This window comes from Aedes albopictus, chromosome 2, assembly GCF_035046485.1.
Source record: "Aedes albopictus strain Foshan chromosome 2, AalbF5, whole genome shotgun sequence".
NCBI classification, from domain to species: Eukaryota; Metazoa; Arthropoda; class Insecta; order Diptera; family Culicidae; genus Aedes; species Aedes albopictus.
Window position 1 is genome coordinate 472,820,057 of NC_085137.1, and position 27,268 is coordinate 472,847,324.

A 27,268-nucleotide genomic window follows, 5' to 3' on the forward strand; every position below is an offset into this window, starting at 1 on the left:
AACATCATCACAAAAGAACAAGCAGAGTGTTCGTTCCCGTGCGTACGCCTCTTCTCTCGCTGTTTTTCGGTCGGTCTTACAACCAGCGAACGCTTTTCCGTCGGCTAGTGGTCTCTATTTTTCGCGAAATTTTCCTCCAAAAAGTGCATTTTTCTTTGCTAAACCTCCACCAAAACACGAATCATTGTTTGTGCAACCCGGTTTCAGTGTTAGTTGGCAATTTTCCAGCGATTTCCAGTGCTTTTTCGGCGTTTTTCAGTACATCCTGTCTGGCGACTGAGTGCTTATTTTTTTTTCCTGGTGCTTCATCATTGGGTGCTGCTGCCTGCTGGTGGTGCAAATAGAATACAGCGACAGCGAGTGCAGTCTTGAAGCTTTACAGCCGAAGACGAAAAAACAGCTCATCGCGCGGAGATCCGTTCTTGGTGCGTGTGTTTTGAATCATTGCAAGGCGGTCAAAAACAAACGGGCGAGCTTTGACTACCTGTTAGTGCAGCGACCGACGACGACGAGGGCAAGGGCTTGAGGATTGTGATCAAATTACTTCGGTGCTCATTTGGTGTTCGGTGGAATCTTGGATCCTAATCAGTATTCCAGTCGGTTTAGACTCCAGTGTTGAATCGGCTAAGAAGCATCACTCAATCAATAAAGGTAAGAATGATAATGACAATCTGTATCATATGAGCTCATGTTGTCTCCGAGGGGTCGGAATTAAGGTCAGGAAATAGACGATGGAATGGGTTGCCGTCCAGTCAATTGTGGGTATGAGGTAAAATATCGATCCAAGCGCAGGAGAAACACTTTTGCTTTTTAAAAGGGGAGATGGATGGCCTTACTGTTCATGCCGCAAACTGTATCTAGTCATATATACAACTGTGATTTAGTGGTTGCTGGAGTTCTAATTATTCTTATTAATGTTCCGCTATCACGTTTCTTCGGTAATTTCTTCAGTTTTTTGTGGAACCCTACTTGAAGATATCTGTGCGTCTGCTATCTGAAAAACATAAAATATTATCTGAGATTCATTTCGTGGAAATTATTTTGGGATTTTTTATGACTGTGATTTTTTTTTCACAAAGTAATTGGGTTCTTTGTAATCACAGTCATATGTATAAAAATTAATACTTTAATGCTTTCCACAAAACTCTGTGCAAAATTCTTTTTATTCTTGGGCTCATCAAGATTAATTTTAGTTAAATTTCTTAAAGAATTTGTTGTGGAATGATGGGTCTATGTCATTTCACATGCATCATTTTGCATTAAGGTGGTTCAAGTTTGTATGAAATAAAAACATGTAAAACAATTTGATTTCTATTCTTTATTTTATTCGTATTTCGATACCACGATGTTCGGATCAAATTTTTGCCTAAATTCTATAACATTTGGATCGTGAATACTTATTTGAAGCTTGTGTGGAACATTAGGAGTTATCGGGCGATTTTCTTTTGAGAATTTTTTTAAACATCCGAATTGGGGTTTTCCAATCGATACCGATCTGCTTTTATTGCTGCTGTCTTTTGTTGTGCGGTAATTGTAATTGTAATTTATTAATTATACGTAAGCCTGGCAGTTATTGAAACTATAAATCAGGTCAAGGATATTGTAAAAAGTTTGGCCTAGTTTGGGCAGTGGCTATACTGTTAAAATAGCTCAGATCTGTATTCGTACTACCGTAAATCGCAAGTCAGCCCCATCTGCATTTTGGGCAAAATTTAGTCAATGGCAGTTTTCGATCTTTCTTCGGATTATCTTTCAGCTGCGTGAATAAAAATATAAGGTTTTTTTTTCAGTAAAATCGAAAAACGACACCAAATCAGATTGTCCTATAATGAAAAGTAATAGCAAGTCAGTCCCATTACGAACTTGTGTACCCTGCAGTCCAACACCGAACACTGTTTTATATTTTTCGCAGTTACGTTTTCACATTTGAAACAATTTGAGAAAATTTCATAATGTTCGCAGAAATGTTCAATTTACGGCGACCTTTTGAAATTTTACATAGAAATCGAGTTTAAAAACTTCAAAGTCCATTTCTCAATGCTTACTTTTTACAGATGGGACTGACTTGTGATTCACGGCAGCGTAGGTGTTTGCTTTTTTCAGGAAATAAACACACTCGCGTGTCATGTCTCGAGCATGTGTGCTTGTCAATAACGCAATTGCTGCTACACTGGTCTCTGAGCTAACTGCCAGAAATGTATGTGCTGTTACAATTGACGTATCTGTTGGGAATCTCTACAGGAATCACGTCTCTGATACGGATTGTTTACCGCATGATGAACCGTCTCCTTTGGATGATTCCAAAAAAGTAATCGCATACTGCACCTCAAAACGCATTCCACAAATTATTGGCAGTGATGCTTTTACTCACCATCTGGGGAAGCTCAGATATAAACTTGGAAGGCACCAGTTTGATAGAATACTCTACATCCACAAACACTCAATTTACTAATCACTGCTAGACGCAATGTCGAGAACAGATATCGGTTTTTAAGCATTTGGTGAATCCATTTGGAAAACATTGAAGATATACCATGACTCCGTGCGGCTTCCAATATGGCATCGAAAGGCACGTTGTCGAAGGCACACTCGATATCTAAGACAACACTCAAAGAAGATTGCTTTTGAGCGAATGCTTTCTCGATATCGTAAACAATCTGGTGTAAAAGAGTCACAATGGACTTACCCGATTCACGGGATGCATCCGGATATGATGATCGATAATGGGTTCTAAGCATTCTAGAAGAAAAGCAGTCAAACTGATAGGTAACTCTTTGCTTTTTCATAAGACGCTCGACGCACTTTCAGAATAAACTTTACAGTAATATTCCGCCAGAATTTTGGAATATACCCTGTAGCAAAACTGCACACAAGTAGTTTTTTCAAAAAATGTTTGAAATAAACAAATCCCTTCTGAAGCAAAATAGGCAATATCTCATCTGCTCCAGGAGATTTGAATGGAGTAAAGCTATTTAGTGCCCACTCAATCGATTCTATAGTTATGATACTCCGAGCCGAAGCTAAAGAATCATAACTACGGAAAAGACATCAGGTTCATCCGAAGATGCAATATCCACACATCCGGGGAAGTGTGTGTTGAATAAACATTTCAAAACTTCTTCATCAGAGGAAGTGAGGTCGCCATTTGGCAAACGCAGTTCGTTCACTTGAAAATCCTTAGATTTGCAAGGATTTTGTTCAACCGACTGACTTCATTCAAACTGGAAACATTTGTGCAACGGTTTTTCTAGCTGGATCGTTCAGCAGACCGGAGAGTTTTTCAGCGGAAGGCCTTTTGAAGTGCAGTATGCGATGACTTGTTTGAAAGCATTCGAAGGGGATGGTTCATCATGCGGTAAATATACCGAACAATAGACGTATTTCCTGTTGTGATTTCCAACAGAAACATTAACTGTGATAGCACATACATCTCTGGTGGGTAATTCAGAGACGAGTGTAGCAACGATTGCGTAGCAATCACCGGATTCGCAAGGTTTCCTAGATAGAAATTCCCCTTACGCCACTTGAGCTGTACAATTTTGCATAAGTCTGCAAAGATTGATCGTTGTTGTTCTTTTATGATGAAGATAATCTGAGCTATCCTAACCGTAGCCACTACCCAAACAAGGCAAGATTAAGTTTGAGACTAAAGATGGGCAGCTGATTGTCTCGGAGAAACACAAGGTCCACTGCACCATTGCTCCGGTTAGCGCAGTAGGGGTAAAATACTGTGGATGGCGCACTGGTACTCCAAATGCTCCGTTAGCGGTTAGGTTTTTATTAGACCCACCTAGCCATTCATTCCTAGGCACGAAAGGAGTTCATGGTGGAATCCAGGAAGGAGTTCCTAGATGAGCCCCTAGAAGTTCTTGGTGGAATCTTGCATGAGTTACCTGACGGCATCTCGGAAGGTTTTCTTGTATGAATCTCATAAAGAATTCCTGGAGAAATCTCAGCAGAGACACCTAGAGGAATCCTGGAAGTAATCCAAAAAAGAACTCCTGGAGGAATCCCGGGAGGAGTTAAGATGAATCTTAGAAGGAACTCCTGGAGAAATTACTCAAGGAAGGAGTCCTCAAACGAAATAATTCCAAATAAAGCTCACAGAGACTAGCCTAAAGGAATCACAGAAGGAATTCCTCAGAAATCTCAGAATGACAAATTTTCTAAAAGGGGAATATCGAAGCAAACTCCTTGATTAGGTTATTTTAGCCAATAGTGAACTCCTAAACAATAGTGGACCCTTTTAATTTTTCCTTAATTTCGTGCCCAAATCTGTTTCTACCGGTGACTTCCACCGGAAGACGATGTCTCATGTTCCTAGACAAAAGTTTTAAGTGGTGCAATTACGATAGAAAGCGTTTAATAGATTTTTTTTCAACAAATTTGTAAATGTAAACAAATCTGGGGGACCATTACTGATTAAATCTTAGGGGGTCCACTTTTGTTGCCGATTCAACATGGTACGAGAATACGATCTACCTAATAGTGGACTCCAACAATTCAATAAGGGACCCCATGGGGTCCACTATAGGGTAATTTTAGCCAGATTTGAAATGATTATTTTATGAGAAAGAAACTAGAAATCTCAAGTTTCCTCCAGGAATTCTTTCCCGGATTTCAAAGCAAGCTTGTTCCACGATTCCTCTATTAACTTCTTTCGGAATCCCTCCCTGCAATTCCTGCAAATACTTCTGGAATTCACCTGGATGTTCATTCTGAAATTCACTCAGCTGTTCCTAATGGAAATCCTTCAAGAGCTTATTACGGAATTTCTTTATGATTTTTTTAAAAGATTCTCTATTGGAATTATTTCAGAAGCTCCGTGTAAAATTCTCCTTTGATTTTTTTTTAATTCCTGCAAGACTTCCTTGAGGATTTCCTCAACAAGGTGTTTCTCTAGCAATTTTAGAAAATAATTCTACTGGAGTTACATCTGGGTTTCCAATAGCCGTACGAATTTCTTCTTGGTAAACTTCTGAAGACATTTCAAAAAGAGAAATCTTGGAAAGAAATTCCTTGAGAAAGCATCAAAACCTCAGAAGAAATTCCAGGAAAAAAAAACGGGAAGAATTTCCTGAGAATTCCCGGAACTTTTGGCGGAATCCCCGAAACAATTCCCATAGAAGTCCTCGAATCGCCATAACATTTCCACCGACTTTCCTCAGTCATACAGAAGTTCTTCTCCATAAGTCTTTTGGGATTTCACTAGATTTTCCACAGGATTTGCGTAGGAATCCGGGCTTTGGATCTAGGGTAAGAAATCAAACTTTGAACTAGTCAAATTGTAATCTTAATTTGAACCATTTCGAAATTCATTAAAATGACGTATTTTTTTGGCAAATATTGTTCCGAAAAAGATGTTAAACAGCTTTCCGTAATATAACCTGATAACATGGACTTTAAAAGCATTGAAAAAGTGATTTTGTCATGGAAAACAGGCAATTGAAAAATCACTGTGATTTCACCCATTTCCCCCCAGGAGAAAGCACTTTTTCGGTGCACTCGTACAGCTCAATCATTATATCACACGCAATATGTAAACACGTCAAATGAAAGCTTATTTATAGTAGAATCGACCAACCGAATAATATTCCGCATTATTTGTCATAAAATTATCAAATTTAAGTAATTTTTACTTGGAGAATGTTATCTTAGATTGAACCATTTGTAATCTAAATTTGAACTAGTAAACGGGGGTGAGTTTCCAGTGTTGGCCAACAGACTGCGCTAGTGGTTGTTTTGTTTACTCTTGGGGGATGAAAAATTCCAAATTTAGTTTCCAAGTTCCTGAAGAGTTTAAAACATTCTTAGTTGAAATTCCACTGCCTATTTAAAAATAGTTATGGGAATTAGCAGATCCATGTGTTTTTCTATTGTTCAGCACGAAATTGGCTATTGTGGGAGACGCTCGAGCTGCTGCCGCCAGTAGTTCAAATTAAGATTAAATTTGGTTCAAATTATGATTACGATGGTTCAAATTAAGATTAAAATCATTGTTGACGAATAATCGAATTTTTCAATGAAATTCGGTGCAAATACAAACTTTTTACCACTTAACAGAAAGCTTATATCCGTGGCTTTTATGTACATAAAATTTTGCCGTAGTAAATTAGTTCCATGTGGGAGAAAAAATCACTCAAAATTTGCGCTACTTCGGAAAGCTGCAATTTGGTTCAACTTTTGATTACCTACCCTACCATTTTTTCATCTCCACTGTTGTGGCATTTGAGTCTACCTGAGACGAGACTCGCGAAGAGGAAAAAAAGCAACGTCAAGTGCAGCCCAACTGAGCTGTCAGTTGTAGCCCGTTTGATTACGTTACCTAAAACGAGGAAAGTATTGCTATCCGAGATAAATTCTGAAGCCAAAATTCACTCCGAGCAGCATTTTCTTCTCTTGTACTGTCAAAAACAAATTGAAAACAAAATATTCCAATGATTACTTTGCTTGGCGATTGTTGGCGATGCAAAATTTCACCTCAACATGATTTTGTGCGTGAATAGGGCACTGCACTGTTTTGATTTTGTATGGGATTTTGACGTTTCGTGGCCTTGTTGTTTACAAAATTCCTGTAAGAGTGAAAGAGAAGGAGAGATTTTCATGCAGTGCCCTATGGGATTCAGTCACACTGCATGTGAGGTGATGCGGTCACGTACGTGTTTGAACCACCAGCCCAAAACATAATGTCAACACAGATAGGAAGAAGAAAAAAATAACAAAGTGGAGAAAAAGAAAACCGTCTTCGCGAGTCTCGTCTCAGGAGTCTACCATAGTTTCAACTGCTATCCCTTTTGATGTTCTCACTAAACCCCAGTAGAATGCCTCACGAAATATGAGCCAGCATTCCCCTCGCAATGTCTCTGAGTAACAGTAACATTACAAGTTGATGAAATAAGTCCAAATCGTAAACAACAAGGCCACCAAACGTCAAGACTAAAAAAAAATGCATAGCAATCACCGTGTGCAGTGCCCTATAATGGCGGATGCCATAAAATAATTTGACAGCATCTGTGCCCCAAGTTGAACTGAAATTATTGAAAAATATTCTTAGCAAACCTTGACTTTGAAAAAAAAAAGTTTGTTATCTGTCAACTGCGAAATTTTGCAATGAATCAAAAAACATCTAGGTATCATATAAATTTCAATTTTCTGTTTCTAATGAGTTCCGTTTCTGTTTTAGATACCATTTGGTGAATGCTTTTAGGATATAACAAGAGATTAAATCATGGGAAAATAGAAAGTCACCGAAAATCACCGTGTTTCGCAAGCTTGATGCCATCGGATTACAAAACTAGCTCATCAATCATTGATTTGACCCCAGGATCTATCTAAAGCTAGCCATATCACACTAGCCCTTGAATCCCAGAATCTGCAAAGATTCCTGTAAAAATCCTGGTAGAATGTCCACAGAAACAGTATCAGATTATTGTCAAAATACTTATTTCTATCCCCCACTAGGAAGGCATTTCAATTCCTTAGTCATTTTTCCTTAAAAATTCCTTCTCCGGAATCCGGATTTTCTTAAGCCACTTCCACCAGGTTTGCCGATTTCGAGCCTCGTGTAACCTGTAGTGGGTTTCTCAAGGTGAACTACTTTGGAATTGGCACTGAGCCATCAGAAGAAGCAATGCCGTGCACAGAAAAGGCGGATATGGAGGGGGTTTTGGCATAAAATTGAGTTAATCCTCAATCCCCCCCCCTTACCCTCTTGCGGGCTTGAGAAGTATCCGTAGAGGATAAAAGTTTAAGGAACGAATTTAACACTGCCTTACTACCCACGACGAAGCAGACATCATCAATTTGGAATTCGTAAATCTCCATCTCGGTACTTGTTCATTGGAAACTCAAGCCATATAAAAATGTTTTTGCTAAACGTGCGGAAATACTTTTTTGTAGTATTTTTGTTCAATGTGTTCCATACACTTTTTATATAATCAATGAAAAGATTAAGTAAATCCTCTTGTTTCGGAGTCTTAAGAATAAATAGAATACAGCTATCAAGCTAGGATCACTAAACAAAGGCAGTTTCCTTCCGGGAACGTACTCCAGTTGGTAGGTCACGAAGGCAGTGTGGTAATTGATTCCCCCGCCTTGTAAATAAAGCGTGGTGACTGGTGATCGTTCGTGAGCTGATCCAAAAACATGTTTAGAGAGGCTAGAAGAAGGGTTCTGGCCACAAGTTGACTAAGAGTGCACACCGGACAGATGGGCGATAGATACGAGATATTTCTGGCAGGATTTTTCCTCGCACTCTGCCAGCTAATAATAAAAAACGGGGATAATATGCATTTCTGTCCTTGCGTAAATGAAAGTCCCAACGCCATTAGCCTAGAAAAAAGTAATATAATCAGTTTTGCTAATAACAAATTAAGCAGAAAATCCTTGCAAAACCATTTTTGATTGATGACAGATAAACATTTTTTTTTCGGAGGTCAAGGTTTGCTAAGATTTCTTTTCAATAATTTCAGTTCAATGGATGGGGCACAGACATTGTCAAATTTATTTATAGCATCCGCCATTATGGCAAAAACTTTTGTTTTGAGAGAAAAAACTGCTTTTCATTTTCCGAAAAATGATGACGAATGCTTGAGCCTTAAAGATTTTTTGGTTTGTCTTACCGTAACAGATTATCTATAATTCAGCTACAACTAAAGCAATGCTCATAAATAGAAAGAGTACATTCTTCAGATAATGCAAAACATTTCCAAACCATATTAATATCTGCATTACAGACCTTTTAGGAATCAATCCAGCAGCAGCAACGCAATAAAAAGCACACTCTCCATCTCCATAAGAAGACAATATATATCAATTAACAGCTACTGGATACCACGCTGGTGGAATGCGTTTCCAGATACATATGCGCGCCTACCCTACTCTAGTCCAGATCATCCGGCTTAACTACGCACACATTCTTTCACATTCAAATCGAGCCAGAGCGCGAGCTCTGGAGTAACCGAGCTGACGACAACAGAGACTCAAATACACACGGCAAGAAGTTTGAATTGCAAACCATTCATACAAAGTCTTCGAAGAACGAAGCAACCAACACCTCTCGTCATGTATCCACTTCCTCACCTACATATGTACCGACCGGCGTTCGGATGTTGATCGTTTCTTGGAATTATGAATCAGTCAGTGGTGGTCGTCACCCCGATGGATGTGATGACCGTTGATTGCAATGCACATCAAGTCGCTATTAGATCCATTTGCAGAAGGTGCCACGCGAGAAGGGGGTTGCACTTTTTCATACATAAATATCTCTGCCTCAAGATAACTGCATCGCGCTTGAACGGGTACACTTAGTATCCGGTGCTGGACCTGCCTGCTGCCGCGGTATGTCCGATTTCCTAGAACCACGATATCGTGTGCTTGCCTGTGTGTTCTTTCTTCTCCAATGGCAAGATACACACCGCTGATAAGAAAGCAAAATTTGTTAAATTGATTTTTCCTTTCGCCGCTCGGAAGCCGGCACGGCGCTACTTTATAACGTGCTATTATGCCATAACTGCCACTTCGCGCTTCTTGGCCAGAGTAGGTAATACCTACATATAACAACAATCGGACAGGGTTTACTACTTTTCGCATTTTAAGAGATACATTCGAGATACGACGAATGACGATACGTAGGCAGGCAGTCGCATGCAGCAGTTTAGGTCAGTGTTGTACACGACCGACGGTGTTGCTCGTGGCAAAATTGATAGCAGAGAATGATGATCATCTGATAGGCAGAAGTGCTCCACGCGCGCTACTTTTCTTTGTATATTGTACCGGTAGTTGCCTTTCAGAAGCAATGACGAGCAGTTCCAAAGTTGTTTCATGTAGCTGTAGTTTCAGGTTCTATCTATAAAACAAACAGCGTAACCGGCAGATCGTTCAATCATAATGTCGACGGGCAAAAACAGGGAACATAATTGTTTTTTGGAGATGTTAGAAATTAATGACGAAAGATTTTTATTTCTGAATTTCAATTCTTAGCCAAATGCATATCAGTAAGTCGACTCCAGAGGAACGTTCTCCCCCATTTGGGAAATATGTGCCATTGCCATGAACATTAGCCTACCTAATCATCTACCTGAGAGAGGGGAAAGGAATAAGATGGTATAGGGCACTAACGCAAAGGCATTCCATAATGGGTTCAAACAATGCCCTGAAAAAGATCATTGTAATAACGCGCAACGGCACGATAAAGGCTGGGTAATTGGCGCAACGCAAGCACATTGACTGAGATCACTAGTCTCTGCCCAGCAACTCCAATCCCTATCTCCGCGTGGCACCGACAGAACTGCGAGCGACCTTAGGGAAGACCGGGTAACCAACTCCGGTGAGAACTTTGGTCGTAGGCTGACAGGGAAGGGGGGATTTGTTTCTTCAAACCTGAGCGTCTCACATCAGCGTCTGATGTCCATGTTAGGGGCGGCTGATCAACGTCCGAGTTCTAGGGAAGGACTCTAAGCTCAACTTACTGTGCACTATTGTCTTCCGGAAAGTAGGGGATTAGGCCTTACGAGCCAGGCGCAAAAATTTATTGTAACGAAAAATCAGCAACAGAGTATTACGAACCGAGACCAACGGCAACGGCCCCAGTGAACAAAAAGAACTTGCGATTAGAAACTCGGTACGTGGAACTGCCGAGCTCTCAACTTCATTGGGAGCACCCGTATACTTGCCGATCTACTGAAGGACCGCACGTTCGGCATCGTAGCGTTACAGGAGGTGTGTTGGACAGGATCAACGGTGCGAAAGTTTTGAGGTAGGTAACCATACTATCTACCAGAACTGCGGCAATACACGCAAACTGGGAACAGCTTTTATAGTGATGGGCGATATGCAGGAGCGCGTGATCGGTTGGTGCCCGACTAATTGATTTCGTCGTCTCTAAGAACATGACCATACGTAGCATCTTTTACCGACTTTTCGAACCCTCTAAGCACAAGGATATCGCGTTTCTCAAGAAGTGTATAAAGTACAGGCTTACTCCCGTAAGTCACAAGGTTAAAGTTAAAACAGCCACAAACCCCAACATAGTAAAGACACTTGAACAAACACTCATCAAAGAAAGCATCAAAAAACTACACAGCAAGATCAACATGAAAACCTTGGAATGTTATTCTCTCCATTTAAAGTTAGCGAAAGATTATCCTGAATCTTTCCCTAATTTTCTAACAAAAGTAAAAGTTGCAGAATTTTGTGAATCAGAAAGAAAAAAGGAAATTACTAGATAAAAAACTTAAAGCATTAAAGATGCAAAATCCGAAGTTTACATGTTCTTCTACACAACCACAAAACACAACACAAGAACTAACTGGGTTAGTGGTCAATCGCTCTTCCGAACAGTTTACGGAAGAACAGTTGACCCTTCTCAACAAAGGTCTTAACTACGCAGTACACTCTAAACCAGATTCAACACAAACCATAATCGACATTGAAACAGCTATCAACACGAACAATTTACAGACACCACAGATTCAAGAAATCAGAACACAAACAGCTAACACTATTCAAAACACACAACAAGACAAATTGAACAAAGAACACCTGAAAGAACAACGAATAATCAAAGAACTTAACCAGAAACCAGTTTTCTATCTGAAAGCTGACAAAGGAAACAAAACAGTAATCATGAACAAAGAGGACTATGATGAAATAATGAATAACAAGATTCAAAATGGACCTTACCAGAAACAACGTACTGATCCTCTTCCAGGATTAGTAAGACGTGTTGACAAAACTCTCAAAGAGTCTACACCAGTTTTAGGAAGCGTCATTAAAAGCCTGAAAGAATCTAACCCTTCATTGCCAAGAATAAAAGGACTTCCCAAAGTTCATAAACCTGGAAATGAAATGCGTGAGATTGTTTCAGCCATTGGTTCACCTACACACAAAATTGCCAAATATTTAGTACAAGAATTCCAAAACATGCCTAAAAAATTTCACAGTAGATCTGTCAAGAATTCCGAACAATTCACAGAACTAGTACAGAATTTATCCGTTAACGACGATGAAATTTTAGTTTCATTCGACGTTAAATCACTATTTCCAAGCATTCCAGTTAAAGAGGCCATTAACCTACTAGAAGATTGGCTTCTGAACCAATATGAAGATTCAGATTCAAATTTGATTAAGAAAGTTCGTACATACATCAAATTAACCAAACTTTGTATGGAAGAAAATTATTTTTCGTTCAGAAATGAAACCTACAAACAACTTAATGGTGCCCCCATGGGCAATCCACTTTCTCCATTTTTAAGTGAAATTTTTATGGCAAATTTGGAAAAACGCTTAGAAAACAACAAACAGCTTCCTGAAGTCTGGTGGAGATACGTTGACGACGTGTTTAGCATTGTTAAGAAACATCTTTTACCTGAAATCTTGAACAATATCAATAATGCACACAAAAACATCGAATTCACTTGTGAAATTGAACAGAACAACCAATTACCATTTTTGGACATACTCATCGTAAAACAAGAATCAACACTTTCCTTCGAAATTTACAGAAAACCGACACACACTCAACGCACTATTCCAAATTCATCAAATCACTCACATCAACACAAAATCGCATCCTTCAATCACATGATACACCGAATGCAGACACTTCCACTTAGTGAAACAGGAAAAACGAAAGAACTTAATTACATTTTCGAAACAGCACAGTTGAACGGTTACACAAAACAAACAATACAACAGATCATCAACAAAAAGACACAACAACAATACAGACGTTCTTTGACTACACTGACACGGACAGAACCTACACTTAAACGGATAACTGTGAACTACAACAATGACACCAAAAAACTCCGACCAATTCTCAGAAAGTTTGGTTTTGAATTAGTTTTCACAAGCAAAGCTAACCAACTTCAAACTCTCTTAGGATCTACGAAAGACCCGTTGGACAACTTAACAAAATCTGGTGTTTACAAAGTAACATGTAATCACTGTGACAAAATATACATAGGACAAACAAAACGCACACTCAACACACGATTCAAAGAACACATAACGGAAGTATCAAAAGCACACAAAGACACAGACAAGGGACTCATTCATCATTTTAAATCTAAAGTTGCGGAACATATTTTCAAGGAAAGACATTTTTTGAATACTTCAAATATTAAACTCTTACGACACATTACAAACCCATGGAAACTTGATGTTGCAGAAAATTTAGAAATTTACAAACAAAACAATAAAAAACTACTTAACAAGGATCAGGGCAATGGGTACACGTGGCTGTTTAATTTTTTACCTAACACACACAAAACATTACACAATACACAAAACACAAATTGACTACCTACCAAATCGGCAGGAAAAAAAAAAAAAAAAAATAACACAACAAACACCAATTGACTACCTACCAAATCGGTAGGAATTTTCCTAGCTTTAGGTATCTTATTGACACCCTGTTTTCTAACAGGTAGATACACCCCTTTTTTACAAATCTGTACCTACAAATTTGTACCTACAGTTTTGTACCTACATTTTTATACCTACACTTTTACCCACACACGTACCTACACATACACTCCTAGTATAAATACCACAACGAATGCGAAGTTTTCTTCAGTTCAGTTCTTCTTGACACTGAAGAAGTCTGTAAGTCACAGACGAAATAGGCCTATCTGTCCGAAGATAAGCACAGTAGTAGAATTAAAAGGAATTTGCTCGTCCTTTCTAGTTTTTCTCTAAAAGAGTTATTCATTTTTTATTTTCTTTTGCAAAAGTAAAGTATTAGTGAAGTGTTTTTAAATTAAACTAGGGTCTGAAGTAACAAGTTCTACTAAAAGCTCTAAAGTAATAGTAAAGCCCTCTAAGCAGAAAACCCTCTTCGAATGAGTGTCATCAGTTCTGTAACTTCAAATTCCGCCCTATTTTGATTATCCTTTGACAGAAGCCAAATATGGCGGAATTCAAAGGTACAAAACTGATAACACTCATTCGAAGATCATACGTAGCACCTATTTCCAGCACAGCCTCCCTTATCGTTACATCTGGAGATCACCACAGCAGACGGAGTCCCAAATCGACCACGTCCTGATTGATGGACGGCACTTCTCCGACAAAATCGATGTCAGGATCGATTGTGGCGCTAACATCGACTCTGACTACTACCTGGTGATGGTAAAAACTCCCCGTGATTAACAACGTACGGTACCGACGGCCGCCTCGGCTGCGACTAAAGCATCCGGATATCGCAGAATCTCGAGGCAGCGTTGCCGGACGAGGACGAGCTTAATGAAGCCCCTCTCGAGGACTGCTGGAGAACGATAGAAGCAGCCATCAACAACGCAGTGGAGACCAACGTTGGGTATGTGGAACGGAGAGAAACGAACGATTGGTTCGACGATGAGTGTAGAAAGATTTTCGAGGAGAAGAACGCAGCGAGAGCGGTCATGCTGCAGCACGAGACCCGGCAGGACGTGGAGGGATATAAAAGAACGCGGAAACAGCAGACCTGCCTCTTCCGGGAGAAAAAGCGCCGTCTGGAAGAAGCGGAATGTGAACACATGGAACTGCTGTGCCGTTCACAAGAAACACGGAAGTTCTACTAGAAGCTCAATGCATCCCGCAAAGGCTTCGTGCCGCGAGCAAAAATATTCAGGGCTAAGGACGGGAGCATCTTGACTGACGGATGTGAGGTGATCGAAAGGTGCAAGCAGCATTACAACGAACACCTGATTAGTGCGGACAACGCAGACATGGAGGATGAAGGCAGCGGGACAAATGACTACGTCAGTACAGCAGGGAGCAACAACGAGCCGACACCCACTTTGAGGGAAGTTATGGAAGCTATCCAGCAGCTCAAGAACAATAAGTCAGCTGGTAAGGATGGTATCTGAACTGAACTCATCAAGATGGACCCGGAAAGGTTGGTCACCTGCCTGCACCGGCTAATATTCCGAATCTGGGAGACCGAACAGCTACCGGAGGAGTGGAAGGAAGGGGTCATTTGCACCATCTACAAGGAAGGTGACAAGTTGGAGTGTGAGCACTCTCGAGCGATCACAATTCTTAATGCCGCCTACAAAGTGATATCCCAGATCATCTCCCGTCGTCTTTCACCCAAAGTTAATGAGTTTGTGGCAAGTTATCAAGCCGACTTCGGCCGCTAGACAATGGATCAAATCTTCACCGTGCGGCAAATCCTCCAAAAATGCCGCGAATACCAGGTTTCAAAGCACCACCTGTTCATCGATTTCAAGGCAGCGTACACCAGTATTGACCGCAGAGAGCTATGGAAAATCATGGACAAGACGGCTTCTCCGTGAAGCTCATTAGATTGATCGAAGCGACGGTGGATAGTGTAAGAAACTGCGTAAGGGTTTCGGGCGATCTGCACAGAAAAAAAAACTGTTGTGTAATATTACATCTAAACTGCTGCAACCCGGTCAATTCGTCGGTTGCATGAATATTATTGTGGGGCGGGGCAAGATGGGTCGCGGGGCAAGATGGGTCGCGGGGCGAGATGGGTCAGTGTCATTTTCGGGCGCATTACTCATGTTTTGATTATGTTAATAATTTTGTTAGATGACCAGCATGAATATACAAAAGTTTAGGGCATTGATTGAAAAATTATTCACTCATTGGAAATAAAAACTAAAATAGTTTAAGCTATTTTTCTTATGCGATACATTCTATATAATCTCCATATAAACGGCCGCGGGGCAAGATGGGTCACCTTCAGTTTTGAACGTATTTTTGCAGCATTCAAAAGTTTTTTATTTTTTATTACAAGACTATCTCATAAATGACTTCAATCAAGCGGAATGAACGCTCAAAATTATAACATAAAATTATGATATTTTTTTAGTGAAAACATCGATTTTCCAGTCGCCTTAGGACCACTCAAATCGTTAAGTTTTTTATATTCCAAATAAATTTATAAAATGTTTACTAGTAGCTTTTGTTTACTCAGTATGGATATGGAGCATATATGAATGCGGAACAAATCTTATATTTTGACGTTTTTCGTTGAGAAAATGTGAATTACTTAAAAGGTGACCCATCTTGCCCCGCACTTTTTTCACGGCGCGAAATCGATCTCTTTTTAAAACTGTTTTGTATTTAATGAACTTTTTATCGACTTTTAGCATAGCTAAAATTCCGGTAGGAATTCCGGATGGAGTTCCGGGAGGAATCCCTGAAGGAATCATTTAAAAATTTTGGGAGGAATTCCGAAAGAATAGTGGGATAAATTCATTAAGAAAACTCTGAAAGAATCAATGGAGAAATCAAGGGAAAAACATTACGAAGAAATCCATTTAGAATCACCATAGGATTCCCTAAATGAATCTTGAGAATACCTAAAAGAATACCGGAAGGAATCTCAGTCGGAATCGTTCTGAGAAGGAATCCCGTAAGAAATCCCCAAAGGAATATAGGGAAGAATCCTCAAAAAGAGAGGAATCCTAAGATATCGTGGGATTGCGGGTTCAAATTTCGTTAATTGATAAGATTTAGAGATAATAATCATAGAACTTACTGCGCAAATGAACGAACGCAACTCTATCTGCTCATCAATGAGAAGGTCGAGCACCGAAAATTGCTCTTCGTAATGCAGTGAGTGGCAGACGAAAATTGTTCATACTGCGGAACCCACATCGAAACACTCCAGCACAAGTTTTGCGAATGCGCTCGTGTAGGCCCGGCGTGGACGGTCCTGCAGCGAAGACTGACTGGCATAACGAATGGATGGAGACGGCTGACATTCGAAGACCTCATAAAACCATCATTGGGAGGAATACAAAAAGTGAACCGAGTGAAGATTTTGAAGTTGTTGGTAAGATATATCTGCCATGTTAATGAAAATAACGATAGGATTGATATTAACGCCTTAAGCTTTCACTTAGATCTGGATTTTTGAAATTGTAAATAGCTATAGAACAAATTGACAAATACACTTAAACTTTTTTATTTATAAAAAAAGCTAACTAATGTATTAAAGAGTAGCGGACGAATACAAACCAATACAATTTGTATTTACAAAGTTATGGTGATCCATCCTTAGGCGACCCATCTTGCCCCGCCCCACCCTACATGTTGCTGAAGTGCTGATTACACTCCGCACATAAGGACAAACTATTCCGGCCTAAAAACGGTGCAGTGTCTACCAAGGGTCTGTGTCAATTGGCGAATTAAAATTAATTTTCACTTAAACTTGACAGTTCGATAATTATTTCCTTAGGAGAACTGTCAAGTTTAAGTGTTGAACTGTCAAATTTAAGTAAAAAATAATTTTAATTCGCCAATTGACACAGACCCCAAGTGAGTAAGACTGGTGTAGCCTTAGCTTACGAGAGTAGACACTAGTATCTGCTCGACCTTCGTACAAGTCTTAAGTGTGAGCAATTTTATGCTCAGCCTCACATATGAGCCACAAAATGTTACTCTTACTTTTCAGTTACTTGTCTGCTAAGAATGGCACAGCAATATTTCGTCACACTCCGCTACTTCCAGACTGTGTTTTTCTCGCGAGAGAGGCAGGTCGGGTACCTCCGCTTCCGTATGTTTTGTTTCACATTAAATGTGGCAGATTGTGTCAGGTTCCATGCTGCAGCATTACCTTCCAAGCTGCGTTCTTCTCTTGCAAAGCCGTTCTCCACAATCCTAGTCAAACCAATCGTTCCTTCGATTTCGTTCCATGTCCCGGATGGTGCTCTTGTCTGCGTCGTTAATGGCTACTTTAACTGTACTCGGATGGAAACATTTTTGTAATACATCACTAATTCATAAAACTTATCTTTTTTCTTTCAGTTGTAAACGTAAACTGAACAAGCTTGCGTCTAGTCTCCCTGTAGCAGCCCTCACCCACGCTATGGCCAGAAGCTATGCTTGAACGTGTTCGAATCGGTGGTCTGAGCGGAACGTATAAAGTAAGAAGTGCCGAGCTGGCGCGCGACAAGAAATCCCAAACCAAAGCGGTAACCGTCCTGTTCCTCGATGAAACCACCCACACCTTCCAGCTAGAAAAGAAGGCCAAGGGATCGGACCTGCTCGAGTTGGTCTTTCGGCATCTGGAACTATCAGAGCGGGATTACTTTGGGCTACAGTTTCAGCCGAAATGTGCCACCACCACCAACAGCAACAACGGCAGCAGCAAAAGGAGCAAAAATGGCTCCGGATGCAACAACGGTAGCACCGGTGGTAGCGAGGGGACTGCAATCTCGCTCGAGTCCGGTCGGTGGCTTGATCCGAACAAGCCCTTCCGGAAGCAGTGGAACGCGGTCCGCCTCTCGGGTGATATCAGTCCGGTGTTGATCTTTAGAGTCAAGTTTTACATCACCGACCCGAGCCGGTTGTGCGAAGAGTATACGAGATATCAGTTTTATCTGCAGATAAAGCGGGACATATTTCAAGGAAAGCTTCCCGTGGCGTTGAACACCGCCTGTCTGCTTGCTAGTTATACAGTTCAGTGTAAGTTTGGGACTTAGTTTGGAGGGAGTAAAGCGCTTGAAGGTATGTCGTGATGATCCCAATTTTGATTTCAGCTGAACTAGGCGATTACAATCCCCTGGAACACACACATGGCTATCTCAGTGATTTGCAGCTACTGCCGGAACAAAACGAGGACGCCGAACATCGGATATCGGAACTGCACAAGCTACACAGAGGTCAACTACCGGCGGATGCCGAGTACAACTATCTCGAACATGCCAAACGGCTGGATATGTATGGGATAGATTCTCACAGGGCAACGGTATTTCTAATTCTCCTTGTTAACCATACATACTAATAATTACCTAATACTTTTGCATGTTTTAGGATTCCGCCGGAAAGGAACTGAGTTTAGGCGTCTCATCCATAGGATTACTAGTCTACCAGAACGGTATTCGCATCAACACCTTCTCCTGGTCCAAGATGGTCAAAGTGTCATTCAAAAGGAAAGATTTCTTCATCCAGCTTCGTCGGGAACCGGTAAGTTTTATTTTTTTGTTCTTCGGATATCTGGTTTAATCACCAAGAAAATGTTGCCCTCATCACAGTCGGAGAGCTACGATACACTGCTCGGGTTCAACATGGGCGCACATCGCAACGCAAAATCACTGTGGAAGGCATGTGTGGAACATCACTCGTTTTTCCGTCTGCAAAGACCGCACCGATCACCACGATTCCTGCCATTAACCCTAGGTTCTAAGTAGGTGGCACCATTCCATTCCGGACTTTTCTAACCGATTTCTAACGAACAGCGGCATTTTTTTTCCGCAGGTTTCACTATTCCGGCCGCACCGAGCTTCAAGCCGTACAGGAAAGTCGACAACGTGGCAAGGTCGCCAAGATCTTTATACGTTCGCCCAGTAAACGACAACTGGCGGCATCTCAGCCGCAATCGCCGCTGCTAAATGGTTCCGGCAACGAAAGCACCAACGGAACCGCCAACAACAAAAATCAACTCTCGTTGCTGTCGTTGACGAAGGCCACGAGGGCGTACGATAAGGTTACGTCGAAAACTCCGTCGATCCCGAGGAAAGCTTGGGAGCAACAGAGTGATGAGTAAGTTTCGTTTTTGTTCGTTGTATTGGAAATATTCATTTTTAAGCAATCATACAAGCGTTTAGGTAATCTTCGTCAGTCTTACGCTATATTCCTCCAGTTTTTTTGAACGTTTAGGGTTTCAAGTTGTTCTTCTGATAGAATTACTAGATAGAATTTCAAGAGTAGTCCTTTTGCGGTCGTTCATATATCCCGTAGACACCCCCTTCATTCCTAGTAGAGTTTCGTCCAAACAAAAATGTTAAATTTTTTATTAAGCGTAGACTTTGGCTAGGATCAACCTATTATAGAATAGGAGGAGTTAATAAAGAAATCCTGTGAGTCATTTCTGGAGTAATTGCGGAAGAAAACCATGAATAAAACCTCGGAGAAGTTTTTGAAGGTATTCTGGAAGATAACCCAGCAAAAATTCTGAATTCGGACTGAATGGTGAAAACTTCAGAGCCCACAATATCCCCTTTGGCGTGCCCAAAGGATCAGCCCTGAGTTCCATTGTCTACAACTGATGGTAGACGGTGTAACGTAAGTAATCTTTGCGGATGATACGTCGTTCTTGGCGTCGGCCAAAGATCCGCAAATGGTCGTTACTCACTTCCAAGTGGCGATGAACAATCTCCAGGACTTCCAATGAAAGTAGCGAATCAAATTGAATGCAAGAAATACTCAGTCGATTTTCGTCACGAGGATGCGTGCTGCTCGACACCTTCCCCGCAGGTCGATCACGGTTAATGGTCAGCCAACTACATGGGACGATGATGTGAAGTATCTTGAAGTGCTATTCGACAAGAAGCTGAAGTTCGACAAACATGTGAACTACGTCAAGTGCGTCTCCTGACCTATGATCTATGACCTATGACCTATGCATAGGCGGTTTGGTGAAACTGCGTTCAATTGAGACAGAACAAGCTGCTCAAAATGGTTCACAACTTGAAGACTCGGTACCCGACCGACGATCTTCACAAGCTGCCCGGAGTCGACACGTGATACTAGCTTCAAGATAATCTGATCTAGAGTTTTTTTTGCATTCTTTTCCCTAAAACAGTCAAACGTAGCTAGCTAGGTTTTTTTGTTCTATGTATTTATGTCTCATATAATGAATTTGAGTTATTTTCACAGTTGAAAGGTAAACCAAATCTCTGAATGCAAATATTTGAAGTAACAAAGTTGAATTTTGTAAAAATAAATTAAATTGAAAACAATTCTGAAGGAATCCTGGCAGAAACCCCCGATGGAATGAATCTTGGAGTAATCTGAAAAAGTCTCAAAAGGTTTCCCTTGGAATATCCCGGAGGAAACCATGAAAGAATCCGAAGGAAGATCTCTGAGAAATCCCGGAGGTATCATCGGAAGAATCCTTGGAGAAATTCCGGATGGAAACGCGGGAGGAATCCTTGAAGGAATCATTCAAAAATTTCAGGAGGTATCCCGAAAGAATAGTGGGGTAAAGGAAACCCTGAAAGAATGAATCAAGGACTCACGGGGGAAATTTCCGAAAAAAAAAATCCCTGAAAAAAATCCAGTGGGAATCACCATAGGCTCCCTGGAATACCTAAAAGAATACCGGAAGGAATATCGAGATCGATGAAGTAATCCCATAAAAAAAAACCCAAAAGAATTCAGGGGAAGAATCCTCAAAAGAAGGGAAACCTGAGATAAATCAATAAAGAAATTCCGGTTGAAATTGATGCAGGAGTTTCGGAAAGAAACCTGAGATGAACCCCAAAAGGAATCCCAAGAGAAATTCCAGAAAGAATCTTGGAGGAATTGCTGGCGCAAACTCGCCAATATTCACGGATTGAAAAGTCCGAAAGGAATCTCGAGAGAAATCAATGAAGGAATCCCTGATGGAGTGCCGGAAACATCCCTGAAAGGATCCAGGAAGGAATTCTTAAAAGAACTCCGGGAGGAATCAATAAAGGAATCTTGGGAGGACTTCTTAAAGGAATTCCAGAAATATTTTTTGGAGATATCCTTGACATCACTGAATTGCAGGAGAAATACATATCGAAAACCCGGGAACGGAGAATAAAGGATTTCCGGAAATAATCCCAAACGGAATCCTGGGGGATATCGCTCAAGGAATTTCAGGAAAAATGTCGATAAAAGCCCATAAGAAATTCCGGATGCTTTGGAGGAGTCCAGTGAGAAATCCAGGAGGAGTCCCGGGAGAAATCAATGAAGGAATGTTGGAAGGAATTCCGGGAGTAATCTTTTAAGAAATCCTCTGAAGAATCTCTGAAGAATCCTGGGAGCAACCCCTGAAAGAATCCTGGAAGAAATTTTTCGAGGAACCCTTAGAAAGATACGTGGAGGGATTCCATAAAGAATCCTGGAGGCATTTCTGAAGAAATTCTGGGATTAATCCCTGCAGGATTCTCGGGAAGAATAACAAAATGAAACCTGTTAGAATTCTTAGAAAAAAATCTGTGGTGAACTATCTGGAGGAGTTTGCAATTATCACACTTTACTTTGTGCTTACCTAGCAGTTCATAAACAGTTTTACGTGTCTCATTCTCAATTAACAAGTATTTTTTTTCCTGTTTTTGCACCTATCATTTCAGACCCACGTTCATCGAGCATTGCGCCCGAACGTACGATGCGCAGATTCCGACCATGTTCGATTCCCCTCCGGCGTACAACGGTATCAACAATCCGGAGAACAGTGTGCCCAAGGAGGAAGGCCTGGTCACGATACGACTGGTGGCGGACGACCAGGGTCGGTTCGGGTTCAACGTAAAAGGTGGCGTAGATCTGAATCTGCCGGTGCAGGTGTCCCGGGTGGCACCGCACACCCCAGCAGACAAGAGCACACCCCGGATCTGCGAGGGTGACCAACTGGTGATGATCAACGGGCGCGACGTGAGCACCATGATGCACGAGCAGGTTGTGAATTTGATCCGTGCCTCGCGGCAGGGCGGAGAGCTTATGTTAACGCTGAAACCGAATGCCTTAGTCGACTATACGGAAGAGGAACCACTCTATCAGTACGTTCCGGAGGAGAGTGACATCGTGCGCGGCGAATTGAATGGCGATCAGCTGTTCACGCAGTCGCTACTGCTGTTGAGCGACGGGCTGGCATCCGGATCACTGTTGGCACAGTACGAACAGATGTATAGGAAGAACGCTGATTTGCCTATAACCGAGGCGCGGAAAAATGAAAATCTGAACAAGAATCGCTACAGGGATATTTCGCCTTGTAAGTATTTTAGGGGCTAGTTTCGAAGGTTCGCTTGAGTGCATGGTAAAAAACATTCTATAACACTAGATGATAGCATTTTTTACCTCGATGAACTAATGACATTTTTAGAACAGATACGTGTTGCCCCGGGAATTTTCCCAAATTTTGATCACGGTTAGAGCCAGGCTTGAAACTTCCATGAATTTATTTTCCTGAAGATCCTTCTATAGTTCTTCTGAGATTTGGGAATCCCTTTTGGAATTCCCTCCGATATTTCTTCTGAGATTATTGTAGAAGTTTTATTTCACATTCCTTCACTAGCTCCATCTGAGATTTGCCCAGCTTTCTATTCTGCGACTCTTCCAGATATTCATTCTGGAATTCCTGCAGAAGTTCCTTCTCATATTTTTCAAAGAGTTCCATATGTATGTAATTTCTTCTGAGAATTTTGCAGAAGTTTCTGCTATAGAAAGAAGAAGAGCTATATTATATGGTTTCTCCTGAGTATCCTTCTGGAGGAGGATTATTTCTGGGACTGTTTTCCAAGATGTATCCTGGGGTTGCTGCAGAAGTTCGTGGGATTTCAGAGAGATTTTTTTTAAAGAATCTGAGAAGGAACTGTTAAAGGAATCCGATAAGAAATCTCTTGAAGAGTCGCCTAAGGCCCAAATAAATCCAGAAAGAGTAATTTCAGAAAAAAAAAGTCCAGAATAAACCCTTATAAAATCCTTGAGGGACCCTAGAAGGATCTTCTAGAGGAATTGCGGAAGAAATTTCTGAAGGAATATCATAACCAAAATCGTGAAAAACAACAGAAAGATCTCCAGGAGAATCCCAGGAGGAACGCCTTGAGGAATCTGAGAAGGAACTTCTGGAAGAATCACAAGAATAAATAACTGGAGAAATCAAAAAGAATTCTTAAAAAGAATAACAGAGAACGGGAAAACCAGCAGGAACTATTGGAGGATTCCTAATCAAGGTTGCAACCATTCATTTGCAAAGATTTACATTCATTTGCTATTATCTCAGTTCAGAAGCATGCTATCGAAAAACAATGTATGGATGAATTTAACCTTGTAGTTTTATCTGAAAGTTTGCCGAATAAGATTGGAATCGCACACGCACTCCTAAGTCGTGAGCGAGCTGTGAAGGCAACTTTCCACAGCGTGAATGAAATTTACATTCACCGCGTGGAGAGTTGCCTTCACAGCTCGCTCACGACTTTGGCACCTATACGTTTGCGACCCCAATGTTATTCGGCAAACTTTCATATAAAACTACAAGGTTAAATTCATCCATACATTGTTTTTCGATAGTATGCTTCTGAACTGAGATAATAGCAAATGAATGTAAATCTTTGCAAATGAATGCTCGCAACCTTGTTCCTAATTGTAGCTCTGATCAAAACTGGTCAAATTACCGGGGTCACCAGGAGGCCACAAGATAGAGAAAACTAACCACTGTCCCATTTTCAAATCAGTACCTGATTATATATGAACAATTTTACTAGTTGTTCGTAGAAGTTCATAACTTTCGTTATATTTTGAAAAGTAGTGGTAACTGACTGGTTAATTTGTCTATCTTCAGATGATTGCACCCGCGTGGTGCTGCTCAATGCAGAAAGTGGAGATTATATCAACGCAAACTACGTCAACATGGAAATTCCTCCGACGGGAACCATCAACCGGTACATCGCCACCCAGGGTCCCCTTTCGACCACGGTGAACGATTTCTGGCGAATGGTTCAGCAGGAGAGCAGTCATCTGGTGGTAATGTTGACCACCGTTATGGAACGGGGCCGTCCCAAATGTCACCAGTATTGGCCCTCGGCTGACGAGGAGCCGCTGGCCCTGTCGGAGGGATTCTCCATTCGATGCCTCAACGAGAAACCGGACGAAACCGGAAGCTTCGTCTTTCGGGATCTGGTGTTGACTGATGAGAAGACAAAAGAAACCCGAACCATCCAGCACATGCAGTACCTTGCTTGGCCGGATCACGGAGTACCGGCTGATCCGGAGCTGTTTCTACAATTCACAGAGAAAGTACGTGCCGCGAGGAATACCACTCTGCTGCAGGAGATCGAAGCCAGTTTGAAAAACGTCAAGCTGCGGACGATGGACGAAAACGGTGGTTTGGATTCTTCGGAGCGACGGATTGTGCATACGGATAGCGACGAAAGTCCTAATGATATGCCGTCCTCTACGTCAGTTCACCAGTAAGTCATTTTCCCATATTTACATCAAAGTTCATAAAGTAAAAAAATATATAACTTATCTTATTTGTAGATACATCAGTGCAGCTAATCCTCCCATCATAGTTCATTGTTCTGCCGGAATCGGGCGAACAGGGGTTCTCATTCTCATGGATACGGCACTCGCATTGATGGAAACGAAAGAGCCTGTCTACCCACTGGACATTGTGCAGGCCATGCGTGATCAAAGGGCTTGTATGGTGCAAAACGTGGTAAGTATCGATCGACTGAAATCAAATAAAAAACGCATTGCACAATTTATCCACTCCATCCCTTTCATAGAGCCAGTATCGCTTTGTGTGCGAGTGTATCTGCGCAGCGTACCGAAAAATGGTAACCAACGAAGCGATAGAGGAAGCCACTACAGTTGCAACCAAACCAATATCAGTCACGAATGGTGCTAGCGCTCCCTTGGTATCCTCCAGCGACGAGGATTCGAGTTCCCCGTTGGAAGAGGTTCCCAATGGATCGTCACCACCAAGAAAAGCCCCACTGGCCGTGGAAACGACGAGTCTTACCACCACTACCACCCCTACCACCAACAATGTTACGCCCACGAATGGAAACGAACCTGCTACCGTTACGACTGCCATCAATGGGAACGCCCCGGCGGATTCCTGACGAGAAACTATTGTTTAGGTTCCTTGCTTCGGCCCCACTGCCCTTTGATGGGATATTTTTTAACACTCTATGTTTAGTTCATCAAACCGCGAGACACGAACAAACGTAAGCAGCTTTCAGCAGACATATTCATCTACGTATTATGCATATAGTTTCCCATCCAGGCAGCGCAAATGTATCTTCGTATAACTATTATTAGTCATTTATTATTGAATAGGCGTCAACGTACATTTTACACAACAAAATATCATTTACTCTGTGCTATTTAATCAGTCAGTAACGTATATCTTTCTCTATCTCTCTTGTAGATTAGTAGACAACAAGTGAAAGTTTATTATATGTAGCCGTGAAACAAATTTCAAACTCTAACTGTCCATTACTGTCCCCCGTGTAGAAGAATCCCCCTTTCCCCAGTTTTACCTCATTCCCCATCGAAAAACTCCAATCTTCGTATAGTAAGTCCGTTTGTGGTGTTAAATCCCCGCGATAAATCAGAAGAATCTGTCCATATTTTTCACAAACGATTTCCCACTTGATAGATTTGAATACGAAATAAAACAGAAAATTGTTTGAATAATGAATTAAGTTGGTTAATTAAATATATTGTGAAAATGACACGTTTGGAAATTCCTGACATCAAGCACCTAAGAGGATCTCTCTCAAATAAGCTTACAAATCTCTTGACTTGACGTTCTCCAACCAGCACTGGCATAGGGGAACTTGAGCTAATTTCTTCTTGAATTATACGGTCCAGTTTTGAACAATTTGGCCGACAAATCCTCTTCATGATAAAGATAACAATATTTTCAAAAATACCAATGGCACCCTATGCTCAATGGCTGGTTTTACGCTATTGAAAGAAAATTCTTGCGAGTTAAGTAAAAAGAAAATCGGGTTAAGTACTGTTCCTTTTAATTCCACTAAGAATTAGCATCCTTTGACAGATACGTATTTCGACCTCAACTGTAAGGTCGTCTTCAGTGTCTCGTACTTGACTCGACGAGAGGGTGAAGCGCCATCTGGATCCGAAAAACGTGTCTGGTCAACAAAACCCACCCATGAGGGAAACAGCTGGCATCAGCTACTACAGTGATATGGCGAAAAGCGTGAACGTTGGGATAATACCCAAAGACTTTCCCACCGTCCAACTCACTACAACCCAGCTAGACCTTCTACAAGAAGCACTCCTGCTCAGAGTAGTTCAACAGCGAAACGAGCCAATAAACCCCAAATTCAACAACCTCATCTACAAGTCCGGTTACATGGTTCTAATATGTAAGGATCAAGAGACTGCTGAGTGGTTAAAGATAATATACCCATCCATGAAACCTTGGGCAGGTGTAGAGCTGATGGCAATGGATGAAGTGGCGATTCCACGTCCAGAGATGTTTCGAGCATTCTTTCCACAAAGCTCCAGCTATGACGACGACCGAATAAAGGCTCTCATAAAAAGCCAAAATGACATCACAACAACTAATTGGTGATTTGGTGAAATCCAACTAAGGAAGATTACAGATCAACCGACTGCCGCTACCGCCAATCCGACTGGAAGGCTGACCCAAGAGCAATCTGAGGAGGCCTCCTGTTCGGGCGACGTTCGGCTAATTGAAAGGCCGACCCAAGAGAAATCTGAGGAAGCCTCCGGTTCGGGCGAGGTTAGTAAATATCACCCCAAAAGCACCATAAAGGCTAGTCTGTCAGCCTCTAAAGGAAAA

The 27,268-nt window shown here is 41.3% G+C and overlaps 1 protein-coding gene across 1 annotated transcript; it reads left to right on the plus strand.

Moving 5' to 3' along the window:
- Positions 1-26,134, plus strand: LOC109414821 (tyrosine-protein phosphatase non-receptor type 4). The gene is made up of 10 exons (XM_019688659.3): positions 1-651; positions 17,767-18,426; positions 18,501-18,709; positions 18,775-18,927; positions 18,996-19,147; positions 19,219-19,503; positions 22,065-22,699; positions 24,269-24,896; positions 24,967-25,144; positions 25,215-26,134. Exons 2-10 carry the CDS (start codon positions 17,841-17,843, stop codon positions 25,551-25,553), a joined length of 3,165 nt encoding a protein of 1,054 aa, XP_019544204.2. The 5' UTR covers positions 1-651; positions 17,767-17,840; the 3' UTR covers positions 25,554-26,134.
- The last annotated feature ends 1,134 nt before the right edge of the window (positions 26,135-27,268 follow it).